At 43.7% G+C, this 21,743-nt stretch overlaps 1 protein-coding gene across 2 annotated transcripts; it reads left to right on the forward strand.

The window, feature by feature from the left end:
- Window positions 1-2,114: 2,114 nt before the first annotated feature.
- LOC105940281 (integral membrane protein 2B) lies at window positions 2,115-19,551 on the forward strand. Of its 2 annotated transcripts, none has more exons than XM_012882768.3 (7): window positions 2,115-2,341; window positions 15,366-15,527; window positions 16,429-16,509; window positions 16,701-16,844; window positions 17,110-17,220; window positions 17,710-17,860; window positions 18,754-19,551. In XM_012882768.3, exons 1-7 carry the CDS (start codon window positions 2,258-2,260, stop codon window positions 18,840-18,842), a joined length of 822 nt encoding a protein of 273 aa, XP_012738222.2. In that variant the 5' UTR covers window positions 2,115-2,257; the 3' UTR covers window positions 18,843-19,551. The 2 variants fall into 2 exon arrangements, with proteins under 2 accessions (XP_012738222.2, XP_012738223.2); XM_012882769.3 differs by having other exon boundaries at window positions 15,366-15,494.
- The last annotated feature ends 2,192 nt before the right edge of the window (window positions 19,552-21,743 follow it).

Below are 21,743 nucleotides of genomic sequence, written 5' to 3' on the forward strand. Positions count from 1 at the left end.
TTCAGACTTTGATCGCACCTCAGTTGTGCGGGGTGGGGGAAGGGTAATTTGTGACTGAAGGATAGTTGTCAGAGCGAAAGCAACATTGATATTTGTTCTAAAATCAGCAGGGAGGAGCCGCTGGGTCTCTATTATCTCCAAATAGCAGCTCCAGTTTATAACATAATATAGACTCAGATAAGAACACAGCAAGCGTGTGAATGATCTCAACTGGGCCTAAAAGTAACCAGCTAAGCCGCCGGCGCATGCGCAGTGCTGACAGTCCGTCTGGGAAGTTTCGTTTATGCTCGGCGCCAGGTCGCTATAAAGCTCGCGTGTTGACAACCACACGATTTCCGGATGCTTGTAGGCTAAATAAAAGCACGAACAAAACGAAAAGCAGACAGGTTACATTGTGAATCTGCGGAGAAGAACAAGAATCAAACAAATACGATAAAAACAACAGACTCTTTGTTTGAACTTGAGCCACGCCCCCATTTATTATGCGTGTAAATCTTTTCAATCGCTGTGATTTCAACTTGCTTACATGCGAGGGATGTTCTTCAAAAACAGGGTACATTTCAGTTATATTCAAGATCAGTTTAAAAATTAAACAGAATAAAAATAATAAAACCCCAGTATCAGCCCTAATTACTTTTTGAAGGGAACGATTGTATTTTTACTACTTGAAATTATTTTGGTGTCTCTATGGACGGCCACTGCCAAGATGAAACTAAAATTTATACTCCAATAAAAGCATAAACATTTGCCGTTTGTTACTGTGTTTACAATTCATTAGCAGTTTCTCACTGTTAATAGTTGAACATATAATTTATTTTTGTTATTACCCCTATCATGGGTATATATATCTGCATTTCTTAGCTCCTTCTTCCACCCTTTTAATTTCCAGAGCTAATCTACTTCTGTCAAAGTTTTAGTATTTGTAGGGGAACCAAAGTGCAGGAAGGAGTCAGGGCCGCATGATGCAGTGGTTGACAGTTTATCAACCAAAAATAGTAAAACATACAGAGTGTAAAGACCAGGAATCAAACAGGATACAGACCAGGCATAGGTGTAGTCATAAAGGTGGACCATTACCACCTTACACCTAATACCATTGTTGACATTACTAGTTGAACCGGTAAAATATGGACTAATAAAGACTAATGCTGTAACTACTCTTATTACTTTTAATAACATTTCTAAAGTAAAAAACAAACTAACAGAAATAGCACCCTGAAATGTTGCTGTTTATTGCCCCCCCCCCCCAAAAAAAAATAAAAATGGAATTTTCACCCCTGCACAGAGGCAGCATAATGGGGAACCTGATAAAGACTGAATGTGAGCTGGTAGACTAAATAGGGAGAAATGTGGGTGACATGATGAAATGTTGGTGAAGTAAGTCGGGGTTGTGGGAGAGAGAGGACAACGATAAGGCTTGGAAGCCAGGAAAGCTGAACCTAAAAAAGCTATGATGAATGAACAGATGTGGCAAAACAAACCCATAGCTAAACTAAAGACAGGCAGGAATATAAGATTTATTAAACAAGAATAAACTACTGAATTTATACTGAGCGGAAAACTAAGTAATGACAAAAACAAGAATCTACAGATAATAAACAATATTAAAGATGTGCAAAACACAAACTGAAAGCAGGATCCACTAGGATCTAAAACAAGTAATGAAAGCCCTGGCGATCCTGACAACTTAAGGCCCCCCTCCCTTTAACTTGACTTGTCGGTGTTGTTCTTTCTTATATCCCTTATTATTGTTTTCTGTTAAATACTTCTTGTCTTTCTTTTTTTTGGTACTTGTAAAACATGGTTTTGCAGTCCAATATATTTAAGATCTCTGGTTAGGTCTTACATTTCATTACATTATTTGGTATTATTTATTTACTTTATATTTAGGGTGCACCAATAATGCTTTGTGAGGAACAAATTTTTTATTCACGTAGAATCAGCTTTTTGGGGTTTGAGATTCTTTTTTCAGTTTGCAAGCTGCAAATTTCTACCATGTTTGTGTCACAACATGTTTTTCTGTGAGAAAAAAACTTTTGGAATTGAGGATTTTATTTTGAAGGTATACCGGAAGTTGCGCCGTAACTCCGCGGACGGTTTAAAGCCCTCGCGGCTCTTATCACAACAATCAGCCTCGGACCAGAGAGGAAAGTGCGACAACTTTGCTTGGGAGCGACGCACGATAGTTTCTTGTTCTTTCATCCGTTTTCGTGCTTGTTTTTTTTGCCGCTGGGAGTTTGCCACCGACGGTTTCAGGATGGTGAAAGTGTCGTTTAACGCCGCCCTGGCGCAGAAGGACGTGAAGAAAGATATCGAAACTCTGATCCCCGAGGACGAAACGGTGAGGAGAGAAAATGGCTTTTTAAGCTCGACACGGTAGCGGAGTTCTCGGCTTTAGAAAGCGGAGTGAAGAGAAACTGTATTTTAACTTGCCTCATATAATGGCGATAGGCCGAAGCAATACATGTAAGTTTATATTCATGAAAGTGCCTACCTTATTGGTTAAAAACGCACCTTTTCACCCCCGGGATCGGAAAACGTTTGAAGTATTTTGGACTCCGCGGACGTTACTTCCTGATTTGGCCTTTAGTGTTTTACTCGTGTTAAAAGACAACAAAGGCACATTTTATGGTTATTTAGTCTCATTCCTCCCTTTTTAGAATGAAATAGTAACTAAAAAATATTTTTTTGTCTTTGAGGGCTAGAACTGGATGGAGGTTGTTTTTTATTTATATATGTATATAGTTAATTTCGCAGCACAAAGGGAAGTCTGGAGGTACTTTTTCCTAGTTTTGTTTCGGATTTTAAGAACTTTGTTTTTTGCCTATTAACTGTTTTTTTGTTTTTAAATCATAATAGACCAAACTAAAACTAAGAAAACGGTTTGGGCTGTTTTACCAAACAGGCTCATAATTGTAGCTGCGTATGTAATTTAGTTTAATATCGCGATATTTAAGTCACGTAAATTACCACAAACCGAAGTTGAAGAAACAACTTGTGGTTTAAAACTAGAAAACTGTGACTTTGTCGAGTTTGTTTAAAATTGTACAATTTCTAATTTTTTTTATTGTGGTTAATCCTCTTGAATGCGCAGTTTTATCCGTTTTTATTTTGTTCAATCCTATTAGATCCTGTTAGAATCCTTTATTCTAACAGCTCTGCTCCATGGCTGTTGGGAGAGACTCTCTTCCTGATAAACAACAGTCGCCTCTAACCGAGTTTCAGCAGGGATCTGCTTGGATTTAGCAGAAGGGTCTGTGTGTTTCACCAGTTGGCCTCAGAAACAAACGGAGCCCCATCAGAGAATACGATAAAGACGTTTTCTGTGCATTTGCCAATTCTTTTCAATAAAACGAGATGCACCAGTCGGGCATCTTTTATTAAATTAATAAATTAAAATACCTCCTCTTATGGTAAAAAAAAAAGTTTCCCATTTACAATATTTCAAAAATGTATTTTTGTATATATTCATTCTTCATGTAAAGCCAATGAGTGCATTGGCAAAATAAAATCCAGATTTTTTTTTTAAAAAAATGTAAATTTATTTTTATTCTTTACAAAAATAAAATCTTCATAAATTGTAAATTCAAATAAATCGATTTATTCGATAAATCGATTAAATGGCTAGCCCAACCAACACCCAAGGGGCGCGTCTTATTCGTTAATTGTGGCGTAGCCAAAAATTGCTGACCTCTGCAACTTGGAAATTGCGTTTTTTTTTTTTTTTTAAATTGTCATCATTTTGCAAACGCAATTAACTGCCCAGCCCTACTCTTATCTTGCATCTTCTTAAAGAAAAAAAAAAAACCTCCAAATTTTTAAAAAATTCAATATATCGCCCAGCCATACCTGACTTTATTTTTTTTATTTTGATACTTTTGATGAGCAGGAAAACGAACATCTGTCTGGAGTCAGCTGGGGTCGCCTGCCTGCCAGTGCAGTTGTAAGACCTGCCACTGCAGCGACGGGCCGTGACACCTTCTGCGAGGTGTTTGCCCTCCAAAGCGGCGGGGCGTGCTGCGTGTGACGTAACTGCAGAGGAGCAGGTTGAATAACCGGGCCTGTCTGAGCAGAGCGTGGTTCTGTTGGGGGTGAAGTTTATCAGAAACGTCTGCGCTCAGCCAACTTCCCGCCCTCTTCTAGAACAGCTGTGTTGTTGTTTTTTTTTAACACAAGCAGAGGAAGTTTTAGCTCTGCGTGCGAGTCGAAGGAACCGAGTCAGCTCTTTGCGGACGCCGTGTTTGCTCGATCGCAGAAGCAAATGTGTGCGTTGGTACGAGTTGGAGAGCACACATTAGCACACGTATCTGCCTGAAGGCTTCTCCAGCTTGGTTATTGGCAGTATGGCTTGGTGGGCTGTGGCCCGCGGTCTGATTTATTTTCAATTTCAGTGGGACTAACCCTTGATCAGAACTCCATGTTCACCGTTTGGGAATTGATTGCCTGCAAACGCAGTACGTTCTGAACTTTGCTGGATTGTTTTTGGGTCGTACTGAACAAGAAAACGTGCTGATCTGCTTCGTTTTAATCTGGCTAATCCAGAATCTTTTAAAATCAGCTTAATCCTCCAAAATACTTAGTGAATTAAATGCTGCGGCCTGTTTTTCAGGGTGTGGATACATTGTTGTAAAATGCTGACTTGAAACAGTCTTGTGAATTGCGTAATGGTTTTAGGTCTGTAAAAGTTTGCATCAAAGAACCAGCTACTGGCATATGTCTGCTGTTTTTGAAAGTGGAAAAACCTTACCGCTACTTTACATTCTAAAACTTCCTTGTACTGCATTAAACAAATTTTCTCTTAATATAGTACAGGCATAGGGAGCCTAAATTCATTTTTATTTAAATATTTAGCAAACATTCATTGCAGTCCAAGCAGTTCCTTACCATACATGATAATAAAATAATGTGCAGCCCTTGTCATATATAAATGTTTAATCACACTTCAACAGAATATTTCACTTTCGAAACAATGTTGCATTAAAATTATGTGTCAGTTTACATCAATATGGACTCACTGAAATCATATTTTCATATTACTGCAAGTACATTTTTTTTTTCAAGAGCAGAAGCGTGCCGTCCCATCTATGCAATCTGTTGCCAAAAAAGACACATTTTGATCATTATCACGACCCAAAATAACACGACAGACTCCATATCCGCCATCACTGATCGAAGCGTTTGATTCGACGTTTTAACGTTACCCTTTAGTTCCGCAGTAGTGCGTGTTTTTGAGCATCGAGTTTGAATTTTTTTTCACGTTGTGAAAACTGCAAAGTAAACTTCCTGAACATGAAAATGATAACCATTGCGTGTTAATTTATCTCTCCTCCATCACTGCTGATACTGCCAGCCTGATCCCCTCTGCCTGGATGGAAACGTCTTCTGCTGCTCCCAAACGGCGCTAGCCCGTAGCGGCCTTGGCTCCGCTACTCTCGTCATCTGTTACAGTTTACATACCAAATAAGAATAATTCTGATGTTGGTGGTCACGTAGAAACCTGACGCTCCCGCTCTGTAACCCGAGTTGCCCTCCGCGTCGTCTCCTGCAAACCCGCAGGTGTAACAGAAGAGTTTTTTCTTTCACTTCCTCTCGAATTTGCCAATCCTTCCCGCGGACCAAAGCGACGGCGTGCTGGAAAACGGGCATCAGGTTCCGCCAGGCGGCGAGCCGGGGTGGACGCTGACCGATTGGCCGTAGACCGTAATCAGAGCAGCTCAGTGGAAACTGTGAGGAGCTGGTGTGGAGAGACACTTCATCCCTGATTCTCTCTGCACCATCCTTGGCTGGAGTCATTTGTCCAGCATATTAAAGACTCCTGTAGTGGCTCCAGAGGATTCCTGAGTGAACGTGCTTAGTGAAGGCTTGTGTTTGGGAGGTGTGCGCTGGATTAGACTTGCCAACGTCAGCTTTCACCCAGGCAGTGAAGCCAGCATCCTTAAGTTAAGTTTGGAGGGTCTATGGCAAGCCGATGAGGCCAATTATCGTCCGTACAATAACGCACAGGTCCAACCCGTATTTTACGCAAGCGTTTTTTACGTCACTGTCACGTTTCCAGCCAGAGCGCGCTGTGATGTAAAAAACGCGCGCACGCGCAAAATACGTGCGGTGGCGTTAATATCAGACTTTATTATTGAACTAAGCAGGATTTAGACAGGATCAGAAAGGAAGGTGCATCTTCTTTCTGCCTTTCCCCAACCATCAGGGACCTCCTGGTTGTTTGGTGCTGCAGTGTTCTTATTGGGTAAAACACCTTTAAATCTAGTGGCTGAGCACATAAAAGACAACCTCCTGATGATATAATATGCAAAAAAACGCCACCAAACGTTATTAACGCCACCGCACGTATTTTACGCGAGCGCGCATTTTTTAAATCACCGCGCGTTCTGGCTGTAAAAGCGCGGTGATGTAAAAAACGTACGCTCGTGTAAAATACGGATTGGAACTGTACGGACGATAATTGGCCTCATCGGCTTGCCATAGGGTTCTAGCTGGGCCGTCGCGCATTCAAGAGCTTAACTGACTTTTCCACGTTGCTCTCAGACATCCGTGTCGTACGGACCTGACCCACACGTCCTAATTTCAGCGTAACAGAGAACCCTGTAGCCGTAGCCCGTTTCCTCCCTGCGTCTATTGATAACCTGACTGCTGACACGCATCCCAAATATGTTCTGGATCTGATCAAACTTCCTGAAACGGTTGCTCTCCTACCTTTTTATAGGCGGAGCACGGTTGCTTTTGAGCCTCGTGAAACGGGACGACTGGCGCTCCAGCTGCTCTCTGTGGGTTCAGATCACACAGACGGGTTAGCTGCAGCAGCCAGTACGGTCTCTCTGGCTGATCTGGACAGCCCGTGGTACGGTTTACTGTAGAATGAGCTCCTGTAAGGCGGAGGCTCTCATTTCGCCGTCCGGCCTCTCAGCCAGGAGAGTTGGCTCTGTGTCTTTCATGCTTTCACAGCCACCAGTGAGGAGGCGGGGTTATCTGATGCATGTGGCAACCATTTATGGATCAGAGCCAGAGAGACCAGCCGTGGTCTCAGATGCTGCTGTTGTCTCTCTGCATGGATCCACTGATCCTCTGTCTCTCTCCTGTTCAGCCTGAAAAACTCTCCCTGGTTTATGGAGCGGTCGTTTATTCCGACTGACTACTTGTTCCTCAGGAAGCTCTGGTGTCACAAACAGCTTCCAGTTTATTTACCGGACGGTTTAGCTGCTCTAGTTTGCCGGAAGGCGGCTTGTCAGAGTAAAATGACTGAGTGATGTTTCCCCACAAACGTCACAGACCTGCTTTAACCCCCAGCTGGGTTTATCCTGAGGTCGGCACAGCGGGGGGGGGGGGGGGGGGTCGGAGCTTATCCACTAAACGGCCTGGCCCAACGGGCTTCTTTTGTTGTTATTGTTATTGTTTTATTCTTTATTGTTCGTAAAGGGCGGCAGGAGCACAAAAATAACAGCAATTTAGAGCAATTAACTTTAATTGTTTCATCAAATCTGTCTTACAGCACATAAAATTGGTTTAAGATGCCAAATAAAATGTTCTCCCGTTTTTCAGTTCCTCGTTTTAAATAAAGATGTGACTTTTCAGACCATGCCTAACAGATATCTTTGTAACTAATCTGTATAATTGTGCCAAGTGATCAGCTCACGTTTGACTCCTCTGGGTTTAAGAATGCTCTGTGCCGTAGTGAGAGGTTTATTTGAAAGAAGCTTCTCTTTATCGCTTCGTATGACCCGACTAAAGTGTAGCTGCACAGTTTTAATTTGTGCGTGAGCCGTTATATTTCCCTTTGCCGCGTCTCAGAAGACGCCATTTCTGACCATATTCTAATCAGTTTGTGTAGTTTTGCCAACCTCTGTATGGCACGGTTGAAATTTAAGATGTTTATTTCCATCTTTAAGACCTATAGCGCTCCGTGTTCCAGACCTTTGTCTAAATGGAAACGGGCGTTCCGTATTTTGACACGAAAATTGGGAGCTTACGATTACGGACGAAACGGATCAATACGGAGCAATACTGCCGGAAACGGTGGGGGCGCTATTGAGTTTGTAGTACAAAATGTCAACAAAATCACAAAGACGGTTAGAATTCTGGGCTTTAAACAACGGCGGGATTGGAGGAACGACTTGCGGAGATTGTCCGCAACTACCCACACACATGATGTGTCGTGTCCGGGGCACAGGGACAAACAAAAAGTTTGCTTACGGAGCAAATACAACAAAATCACGTCTTGGACTGTCGCCATGTTTGATCAGTGAGGAATCATTGGTGCCCAGCACTGCCACCTAGAGGACATATTGGTTATTGCGCACCTCAACGGACGGAGGTATGAAGGAGTCAACGGATAGACCGTACGGACAGAAATACGGACGTGTAGGCCAAACGTAGGGTATGAATGGGCCTTAAGACGTCCTCTGTTATAAAGCAGCTTCTTATTACTCAAACCCTCGTTAAAGAAGCGGTGTTTTAAAGTGATGGCTGGGGAACCGAGGAGCTGACCGCAGACCGGCTGCCTGCATAATTAGACCCAAATATAACAAATTAATATTAGCTTATAATGATTTGTTATATTTGTCTTGGTGAAGAACAGCAAAAAGGAGCATATTCAGCTCAGTAAGGATTTAAAAACTACTCTAACTATAGTTTCCACGCCAGGTCTCTACTTTTGTTTGTTTGCTCAAGCACATTAAGAAAAATCTGAACGATAGAAATGTCACAGTGAGCAAATGTGTAGCATGTTTTATTATTTTTATTTACTTACACAGAGCAGTTTAGTAAATGCTCTACATTTTGATTTTGAGGCTCTCTGGCCGTCATCTCAGGCATGTGCAGCGCTTGGCAAGGATTACAGACTAATCAAGCAGAGACTCAGAGCTTTAGCTGCCTACCACCAAGCGCCGCCGACCACTGAACTCAAGGTGGGGGGGGGGATTAGGCAGACGTGCAGGAACTGAGGCTCAGTCTCCACTTAGTGCAGATTCCTCCTCCAGCCTGAGCGTCCTAATGAGCGGCTCTTCTTACCGTTTGTTAGGCTCCTTAATGCTCGTCCCAGACGTCTAAAAGCCGTCGTTTTCTGATGGAAGGAGGCCGTTTTTGTTCTTTGTGGCTCACTTGAGCTCATCCCAGCGCCGTCTGAAGACAACTAATGGCGTTTGTGGGCGGACAGCTTTTAGTTCTCTTCCCAACAACATGTGGAAATCTGCTTCTTTCCATCTGGAGTTCTGGACCAACAGCGACGGCCCACCCGTCCCGGACAGCGGCACGAGCCCGTCGCCACGGAAACGACCTCGTGTCAGACGGAGCGGTGCCCGGCGCCACCTAGCTGCATCTCTGTCTACGACGGCCCCGTTCACACATGATGGATAAATAAATGAGGCACGGCTAAAATCCAGGAAGGGTTTTCTTGACTCCTAGTCTAGTTGATGGACATTTTGAGAATTTCAAAAGGAATTGTGTAGAATTCAGAAGTGAAACTCTTGTAAAGTAAAAACTTAAATGCGTTATTCCCGTCCAGTAGATTGAGCCGGGCTTCCCTGCTCACAGCTCCAGACGTCGAGCCGTCTCAGCGTTACGCCACTGCTGACTGGCTGGCTTTTTTGGGTTATTTTTCAGCCGTTTGTGGCTTTTCAGACCATTTAGGCAACTTCCTTATTTTGAGAAAACCAAGGGAAGTAGAAACCAATCTGACGCTGACGCATTGAAGCGGAGACCTAACAAAGCAGACCCTGACTTCACTCCCACGTAGCCGTGTGTGCTGGAGTCCAGTGAGCGGATTTAGCGGTGAGGTTCCGGTTTGCGGCTGGATCCCCGTGTTAGTGGGAACCTGGTGGGCTCCCGGCCCCCTCCTGCGTCCACCAGCTCAAACGTGGGGGTTCAGTGACCTGCGGCTGCCTTTAAATGCAGTGAAAGCAGAGTGTGGTAGGAGGAGTCTAAGAATGAAAGTGGAGCTTAGTGAAACGCTTTCAGGAAATCGAAACGAGAAACCAGCTGATTTCTGATAATAAGCCGTTCCTTTAGTTGAGCTTTAACTTAGTTCAGTAATGATTAACACAGTTTATTTCAGTTCTTTCACAAAGCCTTTTGTGTTGAAAATGTGTCTGACGGACTAAAGTCACTGTTGGTAACATTGTAATAAGTAGCAACTAAATGTTTTATGCTAGTGTCATTGGTAGTTATTGAGTGATTGGTGTAATTCACAATAACCGATCAGTGTTACAATAACTATGATAAATGGGGGTGAATAAAGTTTGATTCCTATTAAAAGGCTTTACTGAAAACAAACACCTCCTTTTTTAAGTGTTTCCTGTCTGGCTTTGTAGCAGTAAAACGAAAACTTGGATAATTAGCCAACGCTTAATTTAGTCCAGGCGCTTCTTTGCGGCGAGCATTTTGCGATATATTACGCTGTGTGTTGTTCAGCCCCAACTGTGCCGTTTTCTCTTGTAGCGCAGTCAGTAAAAGCACTAAGGCAGGAATGAAATCAGCCAAACGTGTGAACCAAACCTAAAAGCCAACAACTGTTTCAACTCCCGTCTAGACGACCAAAACCACACACAGCTGTTTTAAGACAGACCAGTGGAAGGTTGCTCTGTCAGCACAGTATTTCTGGGGGGGGTCATGTTAGAGCTGCATTCATTATGAACCGTTTATTGAATAAAGCCTCTGCTGAATGCAGAAACATTGATTTCTGGGGCTCTGCTGTCTTGTCTACAGCCGGCCCATGTGACCTGGTCCTGGACGCCATGTTTACTGCCGTCTGGCCTTCTCCTCTCTGCTCTTACCATTCATTGTATAGATTTCAGGTTATCTCTCTTGTTTTTCTTGCTAACTTAGATGTTTGCTGCTTTTGTACCTTATTACAGGGCAGGAGCTGTTTTTAAAATGTTTAGTTTAATGTCGTTAACTTTGCTCTAACTGGGCTACTAAGTCACTTCAGCGTGGAGGTGGATTTAGTGTGTGGGTGGTTTTAATTTATCTGTTTATAATACATAAAACCCAATTCTGTCCCGGATTTGATTTCAGAGACAGAATATGTTGATCAGAACGGCTCTAAATGACAATCCTTAAACCATTAGGCTGCAGTGGCCTAGTCCAAGTAACAAGCGATATTTTCCATGTTTTTGTTGCGTCTCAACCTGGGGTTGAAATGGATTGTTTGACGGTTTTTGTTTTCAGAACACGGCGACGGCTTTGGCGGTGGATTGTTTTATTGTGAAGCAATAAACGAGTCGAACAGAACAGCAGAAAACGTTGCCGTGCATAACGGTCACCGCGTCCAAAAGGCCAGACCCAGTGGACTTAGACAGTTAAAAGCAGCTTCAGACCTGTACGCGTTGTTCCTCCAGCGCTTTGCTGCTTTTTACAGCTTCGGCGGTCTCGGCAACCAGGGCGGGCGCGCTGCAGCCGGGGGAACGTTCCTCTCAAAGGCCTGCTGGCTCTTGTTGGAGACGCTTCATGAAAGGGCTGTAAAACAGGAATATGACGGCATCTGGATCCAGAAGCTTCCAGACATGTCCTAACATGGCGCCGCGTTTTAAACGTTCATGGAGGACAGAAAAAATTAAGTTTCCGCTTTATCAAAGCTGATCTAACAATCCGTTGACGTCACATCGTACGGCCTGATCTTTCTCTGCTTGTTTTAACGTTCGTATTGAAAGCAGGTGTCAGGACGCGGCGTGTCCTTCTCTCCCTACGCCAGGGTGGGCTCCTGCTCATCACATCTAATTCTGTGTTTTCACACACAGAAAACATGAAAAGATTCATTTCCAGGAGACAGAAGACGGCGCGGCTGCTTTAGGAGCTCATCCGTCTGCCCCCCCCCCCAGACTGAAGCGGACCCCAGTGGACTTTATATAGTATAGTAACATGTCTGTAGCTGGGCTATGCCTCCATGTTGGACAGGTCAGACCTGTTGCTGTGGCACAAATGGGAGCGGCTCCCCACGATGACGGTGCTGTCTGTAACAGGCTCACCTTTCTGCCTCACCGTAGAACTCGTCTGAAAGACACTTGGCAAAAAGCTGAAACTTCTGAGTCTCCTCTAAAGGCTTTCTTGGGTGGCATAACACGGCCTGACGTGTGGGGGCTCCTCTTCCTCTTTTTCTCCTCCCTTTTGCTTTTGCTTCCCTTTTCTTTTTTTTCTTTTTTTCCTGACCACAAAAAGACGTGGGCGCAGCGACCGGCCCTGCCCTCTGTAACCCGAGCGTTCCCGCCGCTGTAGGGGACGACCCCCCGTAGGGTCTCGCTGCCCGTCCTTTAACGCAGACCCTCTGTCCCAGCTCATCGTCTTTGCTCTCCTTCAGCTCTGGGCTTCCTGTAGTCGGTCCTGCAGGGGTTTTTGTGTTTGTTTTGTAGCCCAAACAGCTTTTCTTTGCTTCCTCTTTTCTCAACAGTCGCTTTATTCCGCTCCCAGGAAGCGCCACTGGGGAGAGTTTTTATTTTATTTCCCGTATGCTGAAGGGGGGAGGTCCACGTTTTTTGTTTTTGATTCTAATTGCAGCTGCAGTTTCACCTCCTTACTGGAAGGTTCTGTGTTCGTGTCAGAACGGGTCAACGTTCTGACACGAAATCAGCCTCCAACCCTAAAGTTTTAGGTTAAAGGACCCTTCAAAAAAAAAAAAAAAGGTTTCCCTCCAGCTAGCTATGTAATGTTGCGACAGCCTCCCTGCTGTAAATGTAATAAGCGGTCGTATAAAGCGCCGAGTCATGCTAGCCTATTCACTGTTTTTGTTTGTAAAAACCTTTAAAAAAAAACAATGTTCTTTTTCTTCCACTTCCCAAGTGTGCGCTCCTTTGTGTGGCTCTGTCCTGAAAAGTCCTGTTACGTCCAGGGAATTGTTCGTTTTTTTTTAGCCTAACAAAATCAGAACCGCTTCCTGTTGTCGGGATGGTCGACGGAGGCACAATAGCCGCGCAGAACGAGGACAACGCAGAGCAGCTTCTGTCAGATATGTACTGGTTCTGCGCGCTGACCAGAGGAACAGGCCGGTCAGCCTGAAAACCAGCCAGCCAGTCTGTGGTAAAGCTTTCCGCGTCGCCGGAGAGTTTGAAGACTTTTTTTTTTTCCAATTAAACTCCTGTGAGAGTCAAAAGCCCGTTTTCATTTTGGCCTTTTGTTTTCCGGTTCCTGCTTCGTCCGAGTCCTTGTCCCGTCCAACAACAGGAAACGTTAGCTTCCCTCAGCCTTACTGGGCGGTTCTGCTGGAAACATGCCTGCTGTCTGGAGAAGAGTTTATGTTTTAACGTCTTCACACACATCTGGCTGTTTTACAGCTGTTCCTGGGAGAACTGGACGTCTTCTCGTGCCTCTCTTGTTTTAATGGGAGTTTCCCTAAGAAGTCACAGCTGGAGTTAGTGTAGGTTATTCAAACGGGGACTTAAGCAGACACTAAGGGTCATTTAGAGTCGACTAGTTGAACGATTAAGCGCCGTCTTTGTTCAACGCGTTCTCACTAGAGGTTTTAATTCTCTGTTGAAGAGATTTTCCTCATTTCTGAAGAGTCCTGTTGAAGTAACAGGAGTTTTAGGGATTTATCAGGACGCTAAGCATTAGTGTGTGGCACTAACTCTGAAGAAATGTAAGAGAAAAGGTAGACTAAAACCATAAAGAAATCATTATCAATAAGAACAAATAAAACAAAATTACAAACAATGTTTTTATAATTGTATATGCGAGAATGTCTTGAGTGTTTTTGAGGATAAAATAATCCGCCGGGATAAATATCTGGAACACAGGTCAGGCTGAACTAGTCATGCACAGGTTCTCTCTGCCTGCCCTGGACAGAAGAAGAGGCTGATCCGTTCCAGACCACCTTAAGGAGTGAACATTTCTGGATCTTTATGTTTATCGACTGGACATTGGTTATTTGCAGTGCACTGTGTCCATTTGTTGGAGTGTTCTCTGGGCTAGATCCGCCATGCCTTCTCTGTCAGAAACTGCGGCCGAGAACGCTTTGAGCCACACGCTCTTTAGAGACAAAGCTTTACAGCTTTCAACATGTCCAGCGACTCCGTGGTTTCCTAGTATTGCGTTGGCCAGTCGCGGTTCATTTTTAATATTATTATTTAATCCTATTGCTCCAGAGTTGCCACGGCCAATCACAGACTATCAGTGTGCTCATGAGAGCTCTACTCTACTCGACTACCACCGTACCACCTTCTGAGTCGGGTGGAGAAAAGCCAGCCGGATAGAGAGTAAATGCTGTCACAACTCTAACAGCGCGCTGAGTGGAGTAAGACTCTGTGGAAAAGTCCCAATAATGCACTTGAGTTCATAATCACAGCTGTTTTTCTTCCTTCACCCTTTTTAATGGCATTTTTGTTTCCTGAGTCTTGGTGCTCTCCTATGGTCTTTTGTTGTGGTGATACACCATATTGTTTTCGTGCCTATAAAGAGCTGTAAAGCCTTGATCTGGGCTTCGTTGTTACTCAAAGATCTCGCCTGCAGTCCCACCCAGGCCTCTGGCTGGCTGCCTCTGGAAGGTCTCCAGACTCCCGAGGCGTCTGCCGGTTGTGATCAGTCGCTGATCTCATTTGTTCCCAGATCAGCAGCTGTGTTATAGCCGGCGAACCCTTTTTATGTTTTAGACTTTTTAAAATCCAAATTCAGCTAGGATGCACCTTTTTCGGATGTCCTTCAACTAACCAATTCAGTCGGTCTAATATGAGTCTGCTATGTAAGCCAAAGACGACTGAGAGAAGGAGGAACAGCAGTGCCGCTCTGAGGAACCCGTCAGTGTGGCGTTTGAATTAAAGCCCAACACAATCCATAGTTGAGTAGGGCGGGTATCATCTAGGAGGAGCTGATACGATTCTCCATATAGATCAGCTTAATTTGATTTGACTCCAATATCCATATTTATTACTTTCAGATTAATGCTCAGTCATTCAATCAACAAAACCAGCCAAATACTGTATTTATGTTCTATTTATTGAACACTGATATATTAACAGGAACATAAAGCATTTGGTTCAATGCATTTAACGTATCACAGAAACCAAAAATGTTCCCGGAAGTCTGATTTTTAGGGAAGAAGGTGCTTCTGAAATCCTGTCGGCCGTTTCACAAATTCGTCTGGCTGGCGCTTTCTGGTTGTGAACAGTAACCGTGCGCTGTAATAACGCCCCCTAGGGGTTTGGGAGGTATATCTATATTGAAAGCCAGAATATTGATATTAAATGGCTTTTTAAAAACATTTATATTAATCCTTGTATCGATTTTTATGCACAGCCCTATAGTTGAGTATCCAAAACGTTAAGCTAGCATGACTCGGGCAAACTAGCTACAGACCGGGCTGCTTAAATCTCTGATTTCCTTTCACCCAGACGTGTTGGATCAAAGCTGATAAGCCCCTCCTCTCTCTCCCGCAGGACGCCGAGGCTGCTGTGCTGGTGCGCCGCCGGTATCGAACCTGGTGCTGGTGCATGTGCCTGGGCCTGGCCCTCATGCTGTCCGGAGTGGTCATCGCCGGAGCCTACATGTACCGCTACTACTTCCAGGTGGTGAACTCAGAACCTCAAGTGGCGGATTATGTATGTGAATAAATTACGGTAGTGAGTAGCTACCGCTCCTTCCCTTCTGTCCTCTGTACTCCCCCTATTCTGTTGCCAAGTCGAAGGTTTTCAACCAAAAGCAGCATTTAATAATCCGTCATTTTTTCTTACTTTAAACTCTTGAAGACACTACGGTTGGTGACTGCTGTGTTATTTCAGGTACCAGTCGATTGGCTGAGAGGAAAGTTAGAACTGACAGACTGCGCCAAGCTGGCCAGAAACAACAAAACACTCTAAGCTTGAGTCTTCACTTAATGTTGGGTTTACAGTGAGCAGAGGGGGCGTGCTTCTTAACATCAGGTCCCCACAAAGACCGCCTGCTAGAGCAGAGCAGCTGAACGGTGCCTGCGTGTAAACGTGCACACGGAGGTCAGGAAGGTTTGAAGGAAAGCTGCTGCGTCCCCTATAGTAACAAAGGCATCGGCTCCGATATTGACTAATCGGCTGGGTCAGATATCAGATGAATCACTCTGATCCAGTCCGTTTGAGATGTTTCCGCTGTTTTGAAAACCTCTCAAACTTTATACTCCAATAAGTCTGCGTGCGGCATCTGCAAGGAGAAAACGGCGAGGGCCGGTGATGAAGTTGGTAAATTCAACCACAAACAGGGCGGTACGGTTCATTCACTCAACAGTGGTATCGGCCGATATCCTCAGCCCAGGTATCGGCGTTGGATCAGTGTATCTCCGCCCACAGCCTTTCAGAGTCCCTCGTCCTGGGCTCTCTGCATGGAGTTGGCATATAAACTCGTCTGTAGTGCGTCTGAATGGCCCGGCTTACTCTGCGGTTGCTGAAACCGCCTCCTGTTTATGTGTAGAAGATCACATCATGTTTCTATGAACGCTAATTTCTGCTCTTTCTATCTTCCTTGTCCCAACAGGAAGATCGAACCTTCTATTGTGGCGTCAGATACCCTGACGGCTACATGGCCGACGACTACGTGCTGTCAGAGGAGGAGGGGGTCTGTGAAAACTCTTTATTTCCTCCCAAAATTGTTTAGTTACATGTCCTGAAGCTATTTAGGGTACTTTTCATTTTAAGAAATGACTTAAGAACACAAAGCTTAGCTGTGAGAAAGCCTCATGTTGGACGGTCCCATCGCCACTGGATAAAGTAACCAAGCGTTAATTCCTTTACTTTTGTGCTGGACAGTTGGAGCCGGCCAGGAATCTCCGTCAGCGGCTGCTGGAGGAAACCATCCGGGTGCTGGAGGAGGAGCAGGTGGAGCTCATCAACGTGCCCGTGCCTGAATTTGACGATGGAGACCCTGCAGACATCGTCCACGACTTCCAGAGGGTGAGTCCAAGATGATTCCAGGAGGTCCTGGTCCTGATGGATGGATGGATAGATGGATGGATGAATTATGCTTCCTGTTTCTGCAATCTGAGGCCGGATCCATTCGTCTCTCTCCTCATTATTATCACCACATGTTGGAAGCTGATGTTCAGTACTGCTAAATGATAGCCAGTGCATTTGTTGCAGCGTTTATTGATAGTTATGTGATAGTTATAGTTTCTTACTGCTCAAAGTGTTGTTTTTTTGTTTTTTCCCCCACTCTCAGAGGTTGACTGCTTACCTGGATCTGAATCTGAACAAATGCTACGTCATCCCACTCAACACCTCCATCGTCATGCCTCCCAGAGACCTTCTGGATCTGCTCATCAATGTCAAGGTAACGCACGGCGTTCCTGCCCACCACCCAACGACGTAAACCCACGGCCATTTCCTCTCGGGGATGTCACGTCCGATCCGTTAGCTGCTCGGCCAGAAACGCCGGGCTCTGATTGTCTGCAATGATGTTCTCACCAACCGTGACTAAAATGAAGCTTTGAGGACTACCTGGATGTGTTAGAACAGGTTGCCAAATGGTATTTTCTTCTCGTAATCCAGCGTGTGCAAGCCTGAAGGAATGCGCACGTCACGTTTTTTTTTTTTTTTTTTTTTTTTATATGACACTCCAACGATCATACGTTATTTACGTCTCTTAAAGGGACGGTAGCTCAAACAGACTCACGTCGTTATAGGGGGGAACGGTTGAAGTCGATCCCGGTGTCATTCAGGAATCTGCTGCTGCTGAATAAGACAGAAGAAGAAGAAAAAAGTTGAGTGGATTTGTCTGTGACAGATTTGTTTTGTGCTCCTTTCTCTTTCTCCCTGGCAGGCTGGCACCTACCTGCCTCAGACGTACCTGATCCACGAGGAGATGGTGGTGACGGAGCGGCTGGAGCAGGTCGACCAGCTCGGCTACTTCATCTACAACCTCTGCCGTGGCAAAGAGACCTACAAGCTGCAGCGCAGAGACAGAATTCTGGGTGTGTACCTTTTTCTAGATGGGCAACCACAACACACACACACATAGTTGAAGATGATTAAAATAAAGTAACATGAGATATGGCTGCCTTGAGCTTTAAGCGCTTTTGAAACAGTGTTCTGGTGAGGTAAGCACAGCCCTTTTGTGTTTTAGGCCCACACAATGTAGTGCATGACTTTTGAGTGGAAGGAATAACATGTTTTACATCTAAATAATCTGAACAGAGAAGCCTACATTTGCATTTCTCAGCCACGAGTCTTTAGGTGTACGTGTACATCTGGAGGCTGGTTTTTATTTATTCATTTTAGTTTTTCTTGTCCAGTCTACTTTGAAAAATAGCTCAAACTCAGGTTAGGTAAAAAGTGTCTGAATTGAAAAGTGTCCATTTTCAATTCTTTGGCCTTTGACTAGGCCATTGTAACGCTTTGATCAAAACTGCTGCATTGCTGCCTCTAGCAGGTTTTCTGCCCTGTATGTAGCTCCACAGCATGATGCTGCCACTACATCTGTGTGATGTTCTGCTGTAGTTTTTTTTTTGTCTCACTAATTGCTAGAGTAGATGACTTCTGGAGGTGACATATTTTTATTAAGGGGGATCATAATAAAGGAGGGTGAACACAATTGGATGTGATTTTTGCCTGTAAAATGTGTTTAAAACTTCATATCAATTTCCTTTCACTTGACTACTATGAACTACTTGTTTTGGTCTGTCGCCCAACATCCAAAGAAAATACATGAAAGTTTGTGTTTGAAAGATGATGTGATGCAGATAAAACTCCAGACGTGTGTGGATGCTTTACCCCGGCACCGCGTTGACTGTGCAACAGACACAAGACCCAAAGCGCCGTTTACACAACATAACAAAACTTTTTTTTTTTTTTTTTCGTCTCACAGGGATCCAGAAGCGCGAAGCTCGCAACTGCCACAAGATTCGTCACTTCGAGAACAAATTTGTGGTGGAGACTTTGATCTGCGAGCCTTAAGACGCCTGAGCGCCTCACCACAGCAGGTCACCGGCGCCGCACGAGATTGTGTCCTCGATCCTCACCTATCTGTTTTCTCTTCTGCAATAAATTGTTTCAGCAAGTGAGGAGAGTGAAATGTGAAGCTGTTTGGTGAATATCTACTGAATGTTAATACAACAACAACAACAAAAAAAAGAGGTAAAGCTTATTATTTTTCTTCCTGCAGCATAGAAATTATCTAGGACTATTCCAGAAAACCACCTAGCTTAAGGTCTGCTGAATATCAACGTATAAATTATTTTAATCAAACCAGCTGCAGAAACGACAAGCATTTGCTTTTTATAGATGTCCACCGTTTGCAGTTCTTTCAGTTTAGATAGAAAGTCTTAGGAGGCAGGGCAACCTTTGTACCACCGATGCTGGTTTGTGTAACCTCATCGGTGAAGGGAGACTTTTTTTTTTAGTTCCTGCTGTAGCTGACAGTACAATGCACCAGTTGTTTCCTACCTGCAAAACACGCTTGATGTAAAATGATGGAAATTTGCTTCTTTTTGTAACTCTTGGAGGAAGAAAAAAAAACATTAAAAAAGGGGAAAGTGAAAGCCATGGGAGTAAGAGCTAACTGGAAGCACACTTATGCTAAAGTCTTTTTCAAGTGGTTTTTCTTAAAGTTTCATTTTTGATAACCTTTCTTGTACTAATTTGTGTATATAATCTCTTCAAAAAATAAAAATAAACAGTCCAACACAATAAACCAAAAAATGGGGAAAAAAAACAACAACTCTGGTTTGTCTTTAATTTAACGTATTGATTTAACTGTATTGCTTCCTAGCCGGTCAATTGCGAGAGGGTCCCTCAGCGGTTGAGGGGTCTGATGGGGCGCATCACGCCAAATGTTGTATGGCTCCAGTACCATCGCCTCCCCAGGGCTGTGACAGCAGACCAGCTGTCACAGCGGGCTCCCACGTCTGTGTCACTTGATCGCAGTGGAAATTCATTTGTTATTAAAGTGCTAATCGGAGGGGAGGCCCCCCCTTCATGCAGGAGGATCATGGGAAAAGGAGCCAGGAATTAATCCGTGGATAGATGGATGGGTCACCTTGAATGGAGTACAGAGGAGAGTTTTCACGTCGGTGCGGTGCTGGTCCTGCCGCACTGAAACATTATTTAGTCACTCCGCAGCATTAGAAATGCTTCATACCCTAAATGTAACAGTCTTTACCATGTTCAGGGTTCCCATGGGTCTTTGAAATCCTTGAAAGTTTGTGAATCTGAAAAAATAAATTCCAGGTCCTTGAAAGTTCTTGAAAACAGCCAAAAAACACCTTGTCCTTGAAAGTCCTTGAATTTTTATGTGGGGTTGAAAGTTCACACGGATCACGACTCGTGTCATTATTTTACTACCACACGATCTTTTAAAATTATGTTGATTCCGCAGACTTTTAATTTGCAAAAGTACGTTCGCTCTTCTTCGTTAGTTGGTAGGCTACGGTTTAGGCCTACGTGCGTCCAATAGGTTACATTCACGCAGTGTTGCCAACTCAGCGACTTTGTCGCTATATTTAGCGACTTTTCAGAGTCAAAGTCAAAAGCTAGCTTAATCAAAGATGAAAGTAAGTGAAACAAATTGATATAATTCTGAACATCTCAATGCTGCACTTTTTTCCATAAAATTCCATGAAACGGTAGGCTAATGTACATCTTATATGTAATGTAGTATGGCATAGCCATGTACTGTGGATATATATGTAGGCTATGAATATGATCAATATCAATGTAGGCTATAAATTAAGTCCACTTTCTTGCATTGCTTCTGACCCAACAACTTATATGCCGTTTAGTCTTTTATTGAATTTGTATTGTATTAAAATATGATAACCTATTCAGCGGTCACAGTAGGTAAATGCCGCCACGTGTGGTCCTTGAATTTGAGGAAATTGGTCCTGGAAAGTCCTTGAAAGGTCCTTGAATTTGATGTTCACCAAGGTGTGGGAACCTTGCATGTTGTAGCAGTGGCAACAAATGGTGCCCTTCCTTTATGATTACATTTTAGACTCCAGGTCATTCTTTTCATGGAAGAATTTCATACCAGCCCATATGACTTTTCTTTGCAGTTTTAAAATAAGGGAAGGCCTGCTGCATTTTAACAGATTTCCTGTCCAGTATCGGATAGAGAAACTACCATCAAAGCATTAAAATGATCACACAGTTCCCGTCTTCCCATATTTAACGTTTGTTGATATTGCTTTGATATTTACGCATCGTTAACGTTTCACAAGCAAATCTTGGAACACGTTCCACTTTTCCTTGTCTGTTTAATTCCTTGAGTGTCAACATAAAATAAAAGCCGCCAACAGTCCCAAAGGATTACCTTTTAAAGAACTTTGTACAGGTGCACAAACAGACCTTTTGAAGGTTACGTGCATACTTGACAGCTGGAAGTGGTGTTTTTCTGGGGGGATGGTTTAAATGTAACAGTAATGTGATTGTGAATAAAACCCCAAATCTCTGCTCTTGTTCAGACGATTTAAACAACCGTTGGCTTTGCACTGCTGCTCCTACTACACGGTTGGCCAGATGGGAGCTTCACATTTCTCATGGTCATTTAGGTGACACAGCAGATTGACACTAAATTGGGTTTTAGCTGTTCAGTGTTTTCTCTTGAAGAAGGAAAACGAATGCTTGGTTGCTAGATGTCATTCAAACAAACGTTGTTTCCTCATCCTTATAATGTTTTCTATTTGAATTTCTAAAATACTTGATTATTAAATGAGTCATAGGATTTAAAGATTTACTCTTTTTTTTTTTAGTCCCTATTGACATTTTGAGGAATCATGACTTCTCAATCCACAGAGGTCTTTGGTGAAAACCAACAACTACAACTCCCAGTGTTCTCTGCGGCACCACCTCTCGTTTGTT

The sequence above is a fragment of the Fundulus heteroclitus genome, chromosome 7 (assembly GCF_011125445.2).
Source record: "Fundulus heteroclitus isolate FHET01 chromosome 7, MU-UCD_Fhet_4.1, whole genome shotgun sequence".
NCBI classification, from domain to species: Eukaryota; Metazoa; Chordata; class Actinopteri; order Cyprinodontiformes; family Fundulidae; genus Fundulus; species Fundulus heteroclitus.

Bases quoted from the DNA above. Each gene is read 5' to 3' on its own strand.
- LOC105940281 (XM_012882768.3), top strand. From the start codon at position 2,258: ATGGTGAAAGTGTCGTTTAACGCCGCCCTGGCGCAGAAGGACGTGAAG. The intron at 16,845-17,109 runs GTGAGTCCAAGA...CCCCACTCTCAG, and splicing joins TCGTCCACGACTTCCAGAGG to AGGTTGACTGCTTACCTGGA. The intron at 17,221-17,709 runs GTAACGCACGGC...TCTCCCTGGCAG, and splicing joins ATCTGCTCATCAATGTCAAG to GCTGGCACCTACCTGCCTCA.